We start from the raw sequence: 14,682 nt of genomic DNA, 5'->3' as shown, positions 1-14,682 counted from the left end.
GTTGCTAAAATTTAACCTAACAAAAATACTGTTTAAATACTATAAATAATAGCTATTATCAATACCGTAAAATGATGATACGTTCAGACGGGATAGCCTGCAAATATCGTAATAGTCTTTTAGAATCTCTAATGATAAATAAATAGGTTAAAATAGGTTTTATAATAATAACGAAAACAAATACAACCTATGATAGTTTTGTAACTATGCCAGCGACTTCATCTACATAATTATATGGCTACTGTCTATAAATAAACTGGATTTACTGACCAGAAAGTCGAACGGTTTGGTTTACTGTCCTTTGCATTGGTGAATGCAGAAACAAATATATAGTGTACATAGTGTTTATGTAGACTAGTATAAAAGAATATAAACTATATAAGGATATCATGGCACACACATTGCGAAATGTTTGTTATCACCACCCAATAGAAATGCACTTACCTGCAGCTCAGCCATTATAAAAACCTCAATCTTCCACTTTCACAATTATTGCTTTGCACACCAGCAATCGCCTTAAGTCTCCATTGTGATCTCACAGTGTGAAAATACAAGTGAATAAAATGAAGAACTATTGTGCGAATACGTTTGTGGAAGCAAAACATTACACATGACACAAACTATTCGCAGGATTTCCCAGTTAAACTGGTTTTAATTCATCATGCATTACAACTCAACACACGAACATCCGTCTCGGAAAAAAATAAGCAGGGTTCAAAGTTCGAAATACAAAGTGCTCGAGAAAATGATCTGATGTCCTGCATCAAACTCATTTTGGCATTGTTTCAAAGCAATCTTGCTCATTTCAGAATCATCCGTTTCATGTGCGATACCTGATAAACATTTACATTTACATTTATTCATTTTCTTAAACACTTCAAGAAATCGGTAGGTTGTTGAGCAATGAATTCTGTACAGCTGTTCGACACTCGCGAGTATCTGCAGTAATGACGTCAATAACAGATGGAATGTAAGGGTATCTATCTCTCATAATTGTTATACTTCATGCACCATATCTACTGTATATGCCTGCACAGTGAAAGGACTTTTGCTACTCGACAATGTCATTTCCATCACCGTATCACAAAGAAAGTGTCATAAGTTGTTAATGGTGATAAGACACAGAAGCTACTTGTAAAAGCTGATTTTTTAAAGAACGAGGCATCCTATAACAGGAGTAAATAAATAGAGTGGAGCAACCATACTAAGGGTCTGAAATGCAATTAATTCAATTCAATTGCTAGGCAGTTCATATAATGGAAAATGTATGAAAATGTTTTCCCTCAGACCTTTGTGGGATGTACTAGAATTGTGCTTACACATATCATTTGATGAAGTGAAAAATATTCCCTCATCCGGTCATAAAAAAGTGCACATTTGGAAATCATAAAATACATTCTCCATTCACCGAAACATCCATCAACAAACTTTGAAGTGAAGGGTGATGCAGCTTTCCCTTTGCCTTAAAAAAATACCTGAGCTTCAGTTTTCCATTATCTCACCTTGAGAGCAGCAATGGATATTTCATCAACAGCATCTTACACATATAACAAACTTCACATACAGGCCTACTTCTATATTATAGAGGTCATTATAGCTAAACAATGAACAGTGCAATCTGGAGTGTCATAAAGTGTTTGTTTGTGACAAAGTTCATATTTATCTCTCCGCGCTAGTCTCTGCAAGCCTATTATTCATTATGCCCAAGGCTCCGACTCCTCCGGAGAATCCATTGTGCCTATTAGTCGACCCGCATGTCCGGGGATGTCCGTTGGCCGTCTCGGACAATTGTTTCTGCATTATTGCCAGGTTCACCTTGTTAGCCACCAGAAAGTCTCTCATGGATATCATTTCTCCAGACAACCTTCGACCATCCATCTCGCTGTCGTTCACCGCATCCGTGTCTATAGAAATGTTGCGGACACGTGTTCTGGAATGTCCAGGCATGACCGCGTTCCGGCGGGGCCGGAGGGACCGTCCAGGGCAGTGGCGACATGGAATCTCAAGCTTTCTTAAGAGCCAGTTGAGCACCTGCTTGATGACGATGGAGATGACATTGAAAAGCGAGTAAATGCAGCAAACGCCCATCAATATAAAGATGAAATTGCCAATACGGTAGACGGTCTGGTTCTCGTAGCTGGCCCTCTGACTGCTAACCATATCTCCGAACCCAATGGTGCTGAACGCCACGAAGCAGAAGTAAAGTGAATCTAAATAACCCCATCCCTCAATGGAAGAGTACATAGCTGAAGCACAACAAGAGACGATTATTGCTGCTACACAAAGAATGAGCATCACGCAATACACAGACGGCTTCCATCCCGCCAGACTGTCCTCGCGGCTCAGTCTCACATTGCTCGTGCCCTGTCGGCTGTCGTGAGGTAAAACTCCCTTTCGTCGACGTTGAACTCCGTGGCAGAACTTGAGGATGATAGCCAGGACTGTTATTATCCTCTCCAAGAAAAGGTTGAAGAACAAAATGGTGGCTGCGCAGCCGATGAGACCGTAAAAGATGAGGAAGATTTTTCCACCGACTGTGGCGGGTGTCGTCATCCCAAAACCTGTAAGAAGAAGAAAAGAGTTTTGGGTCAGGAATAGAATCGGGTGCATGGCACTGTCACAGACTGTACACAAACTATTTTTGTACTTCAACGTGTTGCTACTAGTGATCTGTGATTCCTCTTTTACATCTTTTCACGCTCATTGAAATGCGTTTCATTATTATTCTCATGACTGTTTTTCTCTTCACATAAAAGCTGCCATTGAGGAGGACATCACACAGACAAGAGCATATTCACCTTCTCAGAACCGATCTGAGGCTGAGGGAGATTTCATAAGGTCTTTCATTGTGTAAGTTACTGAGTCATAGAAAAGATTAAACAAAACACCAATATTGAGAACTTCATGTACCAAATAAAAAGACGGACAATATACAGTAAGCTACATGTAATCTTGAAAGGCTAACTGGCGTGGGTTTGTAAGGTAGTGGGTTGTGAACCCTTTGGGAAATTTTCTTGGACTCAGTGAGGAGTACAACCAGAAGGAATTGGAATATTGTGCAAATACGTCTTTCGTTGCATAACCTGCAGCGTTCAATATGGACTTACTGAATTTTCATTAAGTCTCAAGGCTAATCGTAGTGGTCTCTGTTTTGAAAAGTGTTAAGCATACAAAATAAAATGTATTGTCTTTTATATTAATATGAACAGAGAGAAAGCTTTATGTCTTGGAGGTGGTTATATATTAACTGAATATTTTAACCTTGTTTTATCATCAGCAGCAAAAGAACATGCTCTATAGCCTACATGCAATTCATCACAATGCATTTACAAGCATCCTTGCCAAATAGTTACAAAATACATTGTGTTCATTTGTAAAATGACTGACAGTCAATAATAATGAATACAAAATATATTTAACTTAAATAATCCAATGTTACACATGTACATGGCAGACTGGGGCTAGTTGTCACATTTTACCTCAATGAATATTTCTCAGGGATGGCTTATTTTCCTAGTAAAATTCTGTATTTGCACACAAACCTTGGCTTCAAAAAAAGCTATTCAATCTCTTCCATTACCGCCCAGGCAGAAAAAAACAGAGTTGTTGGAGTGACAAAATGTCAAATCACAATAGTGGGGCATGTTGTCACACTATAAGCTGCCACTTTTCAGCCATTACAACAAAAATGTCATGCATCAACAACAAGAAATGCAAAACCCTGCTTTGCCGAAATGATTTTAACCCTTGCCTTGCCTAAAATACGTCCATATTTTATTGTGTCCACTTCCCAGATTCACAAGCAATATCATTCAATCTGATTTAAGAGTTTTTAACTACCTTATTTGATACCAAAAGGCACAATTTCTGCTAGAGAAAACCAATCCACGGAATACACCTAAACCCGTTTACAAACCACCGTGACAACTTGCCCCGTCTGCCCTATAACCAATGATATAGATATTTAAAAAAAATAGTAAAAAATGCTAAGTGACGTGACCTATAGATTTACACCATATATTTGCGAAAGATTCTTTGACGCAACGATCGATGATACGTGACAGATTTCATGATTTTGTCTACTCCTCACCTATAGTGGAAACAACAGTGCCGACGAAATAAAACGCCCCGGTAAAATCCCAGCGAGGTCTGAGGGTGTCCACCCGTATACCTGCCACGTTCGCCTCCTCGTAATGTCTCAAGAACGTCTCCAAATCACTTCTGTTGAGGTTGTACTTTTGGCTGAAGAACTCAAACCTCTGAGTCCATCTTTCCTTGGCTTGTTTCTCCATGGGATGCTCCAGTGCTGAAAACACAGCGGCTCCACACAACAAGTAAAGGATGATGAACAGCATCAACATTATAAACCTTGCATTGTCTTCATTCACAGGACCAAAGCCACAGCAGCAAGAGCCTCTACATGCCATTATTTGACAACAGTTGGACAAAGCCGATAATAAAGTCTCCGCATCTTACATTTAACGGCGTTAGGCATGCGCATGTAGAAAACTTCCACGTTTTCCATTCTTCTTGGAATGCATGTACACAAAATGCGCTGTATATGCTCATACCATCCTTTGGGAATTGTTTTCGGCAAGTTAAAATCCTCATAGATGAAATGGTGGGTGGATCTGTTAGTTCAGCTCGTCTCCGCTGGGATTCGCCGACTCGACCGGTTGCGCCTGGATTCAGGATTGCCAGCCACTTCATCTGGTACATCCTTCAGGTGGCTGCAGGCGCGCGGATGCAAGGCGACTGAAAAGCTCGCGATATATAAATAATGCATTTGAAATAAACGCATTGCATTTGTGCACGGGATAAAACAAGTTTAGTAAGCGATTGAATCGAGTTTATGCAGACGTTTGACAGCTGGAAGAACTCTTTGGAGATTTTCAATCCACCGCGCTTCATATTCATAGAGAAACAAAAGGAAAGTACAAATGATCTTGTAATGCACGTGACATCGCTCAGGTGGTACGACAAAAGATTTAGTCAACCGCGAGATGCAGACTGATACACATCTGACGTCACCTTCCGATATTCACGGCTTTAATATTTAAATGCATAAGGTATTGTACGGTAGTTGCCGAGGCACAATGAGTCATTGTGGTGATATGGTTTTATTATAGTAAAAGTCCAGTAACCATGTTGATTTCCCTTAGTTAAAGTCCCAGTGAAATAAAAACGACAATTATTTTTTATCATGAAATATTGCAGCGTTTATAGTAAAAAGCTTTTCAACGTGGGTCATTTTCTTTTTAAAATTCATTAATGTATTCTCATAATCTTCAGTTAAAATCTGAAAATGTATTTCCGCCCTGAATTTACTATCGATCTCAAATGACGTAACTTAGACGACTTGGGCGGTGCATCCGTAACTCCTCCCCTTTAACTGTCTGCTGCCAGTTTCATTTCAAGATTCAACAGCTGTTTTTACACATCATTTCTCAGTGAAAAACTCAAGCCACTCCCACTAATTTTCTACTTGGAAATTCCTGTGTCAGAAAACCGAAGTAAAAACGATCGCCACTTCCGGTTCACGTGGACTTTAATGATATTTATAAATTAATTTGCTTTTATAAAAATGTTAAGGAGTAAAAAAGCTTAGTAAAAAAGCATTTCTGACACAAAACAATGGCCCTTACATATTCGTTATTTAGCTTAAACTTTAAGTCTGGGACTGGCCTTAAGACTTGTCCGTGTAGCAATAATATAACATGTGTAACAAGGATCTTAAAATACGTTTTTATCTTCGGATACCATAACCACCTGTTATGAGTGTACCTCTTTTATTTATATTCAAGAAAGTTTCTTGAATGAAAAGGATTCGATGTTAAGGTTTGTTTCAATGCAAACATCAAATACAAATCAGGGTTTAAATAAAATGATTCAGATTAATAATAGTGATGAAGGCATCACTCATGCAGTGTAACTGAAATTGTTTACACATTGGCCATTCATTCGAGAGTACACATATAATGACACTCATTGTGTAGACCCGACTGCTCTTTTAGGAATTACTTTAAAGATCTTTCAGCATCGATCTCAAAGAATTAAAGAATGGAGGAGAGCTCTCTAATACTTGCCTAGGTCCAAAACGACCCTTACAAATGAAACAAATAGTCATGCCGTGTTACAAAAATTCTACAAAACACAACCGCTGCTGTACACTGAAGCAAAGGGTATGCTACCATCTAAGTGAAGTCTATCAAAAATGTTTGCTTATGAAATGAGAGTAAATGATCTACACTACAGGGAGTTCCTGTTGTATTAATGCACTGATTTATTTAGCTTGATTTGATAAGGAGTACGAAACAGCACGTATTGTTGTGAATTTTGAACATATTCAATATATCAGTGATTTCAGAGGAGAGCTGTCCTCCACAAACACATTACTGCATCACTCCAGAGGCTACAAAAAAAATCAATCTGCCCTGTGCCTGGTATCTGTGTTAGAAGACACGTCTATAATCAAAGTAAAAATAGCCAATTTAAGCTTTCAGAGTTTCATTTTTTATATGACCCGTTATATGACAAATCTCGGAAACACTGAAAATGCATTTGAGAAGTAGCCATTTATAAACGGTACCCATTACCGTCTTTTGATGCTGAAGGATTGAGGTCTGAATGTGACGGTTTCAAAATCACTGTTTCATTTGATTATGTATAGGATAAGCAGACTATATAATACATGTTTATTTGTTTAAACAACAGCAGGGATATTTCTGTTGAAAAATATTTGTTTTACATATTTAAGGTTTTACTGAGAGAAAAGCATATTTTGTTCATATACAAATTAATTTAGGAAGAACAAGGCTGACTCAACAAAACATCACTCAAATGCAGTACAAAGGATCTACACAAATACGTTAAATGATACAAAAGCTTACTTCTACCATTGCTGTCACAGGTTCATTCAAGTGGCTAAAAGACTCATATGGTCGGACTTCCATGTTAATTTGATCTAATGCAAATGACCTCAAGGGTCTGATCTTCTCGAGAAGGTACCCATACATTTCCATGAGTGTCTGGAGCTTAAGTGTATGGAATATTCCAGATCCAAGGCTGATCTGTAAGGAGAGAAAAATAAAATAAACAGCACAGATTATTGGAAATCCCTTAAAGGCTTACGGTCTCAAAGCCTGACCTGCGCCAGGCATAGTTCCTGAGTTGAATGCTGTTAGAATAATTTCCAAGTATTTCCACTGAACAGAACACAAGGTTCCGACCTTTACCTAAGGGCGACCTTTTATGCTCTGGCTATAAGACTACAGTATTGAGCTCATAGTATCAATATAAAGAATAAGTATTAGTTACTTAATAATTAAATGAAGGATATATACCAAAGCTTGAACAGCAGTGTCCATGGTAACCAGACACAATTGGATTTGATCATATAACACAGTACAGCAGTTAAAATACCTCAGAAAGCGCATTATATAAAACAATGGTGCAAATGAGTCAAAAAGTTCATTGTTTAACATTTAGATATCATAATACCCATGATATGACAACACAGGCCATCTATTCTGCTTAGATGCACAGAATTACAGTATACATGAGAAACTCATCTCAAAGGAGATCTTTTTCAGAGATAACTGAAAGAAATGCAGCGGTCATCAGTACATTCATTTGTCAAACTAGTTTGATAAATATATGATGTGGAATTAAAAAAGAAACGTTATGTAATTCCCAGTAACATATTCTTGAAGCAATTATTTCATAGGCAAAAAGTAGAAATAATAACTGGATGTTTTGAAAAATTTCTGGGATTTGCCTGTGCAACCGTTGCGGTCACGATAATGTGTAGTGGGCGGTGGACGCCAGAGCGATTGCTAAGGTTTTCCGGTTAGTGGCTAAGCACTCAAATCTATAATATTCAGATTTTTATTAGGGCTCAGGTCCCCTTCTAAATGCAAGTCTAATGCTTACTTTAACCTGTTTTAAGTCCAATAGCTTTTAAAACTTAACCGTATTAACGGTCCAGTGTATGAAATTTAGCGGCATCTAGAGGTGATGTTGCAAATTACAACCAACGGCTCACTCCACCGTTCGCCCCTTCCTTCTAAAGCACTACGCTGGCATACATAGAACTAAGATGTCAGCATGTTTCTGCTTCTTTGCCGAAGGAGATAACGTATTGACGAAATACACTCTGTAGAGCAGTTTGTCCGTTTAGGGCTACTGTAGAAATAACATGGTGAATTCCATGTAAGGAGACCTGCGGTGTATGTAGGTAGAAATAGCTCCTAAGGTAAAAAAAAACGTAACGCTTTATACCCCTCTGGAGACATAGTTATGCATATAATTGCATTTCTGTTGATAGATCCTCCAAAAAATTACATATTGGACCTTTAACATCTTAAACACTCGTTGTGCGGGATAAAGAATGTGGGTTGTTTAAAACTTAAGATTGGAAAATTTTACCTTTCAACAATAGCAATGTCATGTTAAGCACCACGAATTAATGCGTTAATTAGCACAGTTCTCGGAACGCCTGAAAGCAGCAGATTGTTCTTCAAACAGCAGGAAAATGCAGCGGGAGAGCTACACCAACACTCTCATCGATGCGTAATTGTTGCTTGGAACATTTTGAAAAAACTTTCATAAAATATATCCTCATATTTCCAATTAGCTTTCTCACACAAGTCCTCAGCGCAACAGTTCAATATAATAAAATGTTTACAAACCATTTCATAACTTATGTTGCTTTAAATCGAAGATTAAGAAGTTAGGAGGACTTATAGATTCAGTCACCATTCGCTTAAAGTAAAAGGTGACTTTTTGTGTTGTTTCAAATTTGCGTGTCCCTGTCTTCTGTACAACTCAAGCTAGGATAATTAAATTACATTAAATGTTCAATTACATGGTCTCCTCTTCTTTGAATTACAGAAGCACACAAAGTTTGTGGCGGTTTGAGAGTCTGCGAGATGTTTGGGGTTGATATTGAGGGAAATGAAACCGTGATTTGCTCATCATTTAGCAGAAGTGAGAGCAATGGGGTCAGAAACAGAAACACATCAAGCAGGTCTTAATATAGAGATGCAGGTACACTATGAGTCTGCCGCTGGCTTAAGTCTGTAATCATATCACAGGTGTTGACAGGAGAGGATGAGATGACATGATCTGTGTTATCGAGCATGAATGATGCACTGATTTAAAGAATCATAATAACATACATAAAACATGTAAGGGATGTCAATTAAAACACATTTTAAGGCAGAAAGAACACCGAACACCTTGTTTCTAGGACTATAGGCGCCATATTTTAAAGAAAGTTGACATTTCATCTACAAAATATAAAATGTCCAGATGATAATGCTATAAAAATATATCTAAATATCTAAAAACGTTATCATTTAAATACCATGTTTTGTATTACAGTACAATAAAATGAATAACCACAATAGCTTAATTCACAATCTTTTGTGAGCTACACCCAAAAGTGTTCTTGCAGTCCATTGTTTGGTAAAAAAATAAAGCCGTCTTTCAAGCCATACAATTCTGCATTCAAAGTGATTCATGACAATGACTAATAATGTATCCCCACCGGTTCTCTGACATAAGGTGCAAATAACAGAAGCATTAGCTTTGTTACAGAAAGCATCAACGTGTGATTTTAAGTTTGCAGCTATGCAAAACCATCGTGCTGCAAGTGTAAGCAAAAACCTCTTTACTCCGGCTGAACATTTCCTTTTGTGTGAAGGTCACGTAATGAAGAATGGTTGCCATGGCACAGAGAAGTTTGCGATCGCCTGTTTGCTTCGTAAAGCTCAATGATATCTATCTTTTTCCTAAAAGATTTAATTACAGCTCTTAAAAAGCCTTCTGGGTATTATGTAATATCCTTGACTGTGAGGGTTCACAAACTTAATGCTGAGCATCTCTTGAGCAAACCTTGTGTGGCTCTGTTAGATTTAATTGACTGTAAACGAGTGACACGAGAACTGACCTGGTTACAATCTAAATTTTTACGCGACCGAGTATCAACAAGGACATGTGGGATTTTACAGCTAAAGCACACAGTCTATTTCACTTATGTGCCATTTTAAGGTGAAATGCCTTGATAATAACTTTCAGCCGAGCTTTTAGGGAGTACAGTCTGTTCTGACCGTGTCCCTGTTACAGAAAGATCAGATCCATTTCTGCAGTTCAGTCTACCTGCACAAACAAAAATCATACTGTGCTTTGTAGAATATAGAATAATAGAATTAAATATCTTTTTTGTAGGGCTGCACTTTATTGTAAAAATTGTAATATGCAATAACTAGCCAAATAAGCCAAAATGATACACAGCCAAATATGACAATGTTATCTATCGTAAAATCAGTTAAAATTAGATAAAAATATATTTAAAAGAATAAAGAATAACTCTACATATCTCTTTAAAAGTCAAATCATTCACTTGCAAACTATTGTGATATGCATAATGTAAAATAATTTGCGTTTTTTGTGAACAAATGTAGTGATAAATGGGATGGTTTTAGGGGCATCTGGTGGTGAGGTCGCGAATTGCATCCAACCGGCCCAGTCCACCTGTCCCTTTTGAAGCACTACGTTTGCTGACACCGGACTAAGATGTCATCACATTTTCGCTTCTTCGAGAAAGAAGATTACATAATTATGAAACATGCTTTGTTTGACCATCTAGGATTAGAAACATGGTGGCGCAACATGACCATTCTATATAAGGGGACCTGCGGTGTATGTAGATAAAAATACGCTTATGGATGTTTATACACCTCTGAAGACAGAGTTATGTATATTATATTGCATTTCTGTCAATATATCCTACGTAATATTCCACATTGCAACTTTATTAAACGTACTTGTATACTGTATATTCCATAAACGTGTAAATTATATACATTACATGCACTGTAAGTCGCTTTGGATAAAAGCGTCTACCAAAAGCATAAACAAATACTTTTTTAATGGGTGTTTTTTAGTTGTTTTCCATCTTAAATATATGTGCTAACAAAACAACAAAACATCCTAATCAGTGCAGAAACGAAAGCTCATCACATTCAGAGAAGACCCCCCACTACTTCTTGAGCCTCAGGCTCCGCCCACTCTTCCCACTTCATGGCTGAAGGATTCAGCATCACTGGCCTTTGCTAACAAAGATATACGCTGCCATGGCAACCACAGAGGTCTTCTGCCTGAGTTCATAAACCTACGACATCCTCCGTTTCAATAACACCATCGATTAAAGGTCGCCAGACCACCGTGTCAGGAGCAAGGCCCATAATGCTTTTATCATCATTTACAAGAACATGGCGCCTATGGCAGGTGGATTACAGGGTAGAGCAATCAAACTGTCTTTGACAGAGACTGACATAAGTACTGGGTGATTCTCAATGTTATCAGCTGTGTCAGACAGTTGCCACAGAATAAAATAATATCAGCGATCTGAAAAACGACGACGACTGAAGTCACATGTTTGCTTTCTCTGGAACACTCTATACTTTCAGGTACCATGCCGACATCAACAGATTTATGCCATAACTATGGCCAGCGTTTAGAACCAGCAATTTTAAATGCGCTCTTCAAGTCATGGTTGAATATCATGCCACTTCCACAAAAGCCTTGACATTTCTTACAGCCTTTCCACGAGCATGGGCTATTCACAGCTGTGAAGCCATTTATAGATTTTGAACAGAAAAACATAACTGTTTTATGTAAATATACATATTTATATACATATCAATGTTTTGTCAGATTTATTACAATTTGTATTAACATAGTTTAACTACAAATATCATGGTAAACTGTTGCTATAATATATATGGTTTTGTGTGCGCTTTACTATAAATAGCCTACCACAGATAAACTATGGTTACTATAGTAAAAATATGGTATAAGTTTCAAAAGGGCTTTTATTGAGATATCAGCAAATCCCAAGTTAACACATAAATTCATTCGTGCAAATTTTCAGAAATGTGTATAAGAACAATTCACATTTTATATCAAGTATTCGATTCCTAACCTTACGATTTTAGAACTGGAATAGATTTTCGAATCCAAACCTTATATACTGTACACATTATTTTTTTCAACAGAATAACAATTGAATTCACGTATAAAGGGAAATATAGAATTTAGTTCTTGCTTTAGAGGTCATAACAACATTTTTAACCATTTGAGTACATAAATGGTCATGTGATCTGTCAAGCTAAGAATTCATCGGTCGCATGCATACTTGCACCGTCTGTCATAATCAATCACTAAATCTAATCATCAAAACACTTGTTTTATGAACATAATATGCCGGTAAATAACACAAAAAATGCTGTTTGATGGCTTTGAGTGCATCACAGCGCAGAAAATGCTGTATTATGCACACCCCTTGCTCCTCACTGTAGTCAGCAATTAAAAAAAATGCTCTTCTATCACACGTAGCATCATTGGACAACTCGCTCATCGTGTATAATGATGTGCACTCGAGAAACACGCTCATTTACATACGGTCAGCAATAATTAAACAGAACGCAATAGAGCTTAATACGTCTTTTCTGTTTACTCAGACTGGATAATGACCAGCACAGACGGCAACCTTTCATTTGTCGTTTTGCGTCGTGCAATTATTTCTGCAGATCATTTCCTGCAGCAGCATTTGAACTTTGAATTTCAAAGTAACCTTTCGTCAACGTGTATTTTGCATTAAGCAAACCTTCAAACGTCAATGCCGATGCCTCATTGAAGTCATTTTAGTCCTTTTAAACTACGTCCACAAAAATATCAACGGAAATTTGGGCTTCTTTATTTTAGGAGTGATGCAGGGTGCAGTCTTACCTTTGCTGGATGGGGTGGGTGGTCAAAGTGCACAGGTAAACCCTTGGAATAGGCGGAGCCAGGAGAGACATTCTTCTCCAGAGGAAATGTGCTCATGTTCTACAAAGACAACGAGAAGACATAAAACGTATGAATTTCTAGCTGGGTAAAGAAAAGAACAGGACAAAAGAGGCCTATATATTCTAACCCTCTGTGAACTGCACTTCAAGCATATCCAAGATGTCCATAAACCCATCTGTATTTAAAGGCAAGCCAAGCATAATAAGAACACCCTGCATTCTCTCATCCTGCATCCTGTGGAAAAGTCAGAGGAGAGTAGAGATTCTCTCTTGTGAGTAAGGAATAAAGATGCAGTGGGCTGGATATATTTAAAGGGCAGTGGGGAATATATCACGTATACTCAGATGGTTAGAGCTTATGGAGGAGACTGCATCCTTTTATTTGTGTATGGACGGACGCTAGTCAGAAAAAGTACAAAACAATACAGATGCATGCTGAGACACACGCATCAAGACACAAGACATTACAAAAATATCAGTCTAAATACATTTTCTGTTTAAGATAAGGGGACAAACATAAAGGGTTACTAATAATAATGATTTGTGGCAAGAACAAAAATCATGAAATATGGAGATACAAGGTTTCAGAAGAACAGCAGCGTTATACTTTATAATATATTAAATGCATAAGTATAGAGTATATATTTTCAAGTCAAACTTCTAGCAGAATCTCAGTCGTTAGTGTAAACACAGATCTTTGTTTATAAGGGGATGGATGCTGACATCATTGAGGTTGATGTGTTGTTACATCATGAGTTAATAATTAAACGATTTATCTGCATTCATATTCAATCCGCACCAGACAGACAGTGTCGACAGAGTCCAGAGTATAATGTATGTGAATGGTTAAACACTGCAGAAAACAATAACATTACGTTTCTTGCAACATGCTGATCTAGTTTATTTTAAATATACCCAATAAGTGTATCAAGGAAAAATTGTTTAAGTGTCATTCTGTAAATGCAGTTGCTGTTGCATGACATAAATATTGTTTAAATTGTGACTCCATATAAAATGGTCCTTAATTGTAGATTTCTTTAAGTCAATCTCAATTCAGTTTAAATTCTTAAGCGATGTACAGGACAATATTTATTAAAACCTCCAGAAAATGACACATGGTGTTATTGTTTATCTAGTTTATAGATATTAAATGATGAGCAAGTGCTGGTCTGATCACTAAAACAAATATAATATTTGTTATTCGACTTAATTGGTGTGTGATGATACAGCGTAACTGAAGAGATGATGTGCTGCTGTACTAAGGATGTAATTTAATGTCAAACATTTTTTAGAAGAACAACAATTACAATAATCATTTGATTTGGAAACAAATTAAAAAGCAAAGAGCGTGCCTCATTATATTGAGTACATGCATGACTTCTAGTTGAAAAAATAACTTGAATAGTCAATAGGCTGCCTCAATTGTACATTAAGTGTGAAGATAAAAAAGCAACCAAGAATTGATTGTCTATTGATTGATGTCTATTTAACAAAAAAAGTTATCTCAAGTAACATAAAAGTTAAAAGAAAATGGGAAAGCCACCTTAAAAAAAATCACTGTAGTTTTATAATCACTGGCTTATTATAGGTCCATTATACTGAAAAAAAACTCTGACTAGTCAAAACTCCAGGGAACACAGATGACTCAAGCTGTTAAATGCTAAACGTCCATAAATTATTTCCAGCAAGAACTAACCGTGACGTAAACAAGATCATGTTAACGTGATACAAAGCTGCTTCGGGCCACGAACAAACAATGTATCCCTTCTGAATAAGAGCGCACAAGCTCTCACAATCCTCTTTCAAACTCGTATTGTCCTCCCCTCTT

At 37.2% G+C, this 14,682-nt stretch overlaps 1 protein-coding gene across 2 annotated transcripts; it reads right to left on the bottom strand.

The window, feature by feature from the left end:
- Positions 1–625: 625 nt before the first annotated feature.
- On the bottom strand, positions 626–12,809 carry kcnk13a (potassium channel, subfamily K, member 13a). Of its 2 annotated transcripts, none has more exons than XM_079458596.1 (2): positions 4,091–4,680; positions 626–2,561 (listed from the first exon to the last, which is right to left on the bottom strand). In XM_079458596.1, exons 1-2 carry the CDS (start codon positions 4,425–4,427, stop codon positions 1,660–1,662), a joined length of 1,239 nt encoding a protein of 412 aa, XP_079314722.1. In that variant the 5' UTR covers positions 4,428–4,680; the 3' UTR covers positions 626–1,659. The 2 variants fall into 2 exon arrangements, with proteins under 2 accessions (XP_079314722.1, XP_079314723.1); XM_079458597.1 differs by lacking the exon at positions 4,091–4,680 and adding an exon at positions 12,796–12,809 and having other exon boundaries at positions 632–2,561.
- Between the last annotated feature and the right edge of the window lie 1,873 nt (positions 12,810–14,682).

Source organism: Barbatula barbatula (genome assembly GCF_947034865.1).
Source record: "Barbatula barbatula genome assembly, chromosome: 6".
NCBI classification, from domain to species: domain Eukaryota; kingdom Metazoa; phylum Chordata; class Actinopteri; order Cypriniformes; family Nemacheilidae; genus Barbatula; species Barbatula barbatula.
Note: the sequence above shows the minus strand (reverse complement) of the source record. Positions and strands in the feature narration are given on the sequence as shown.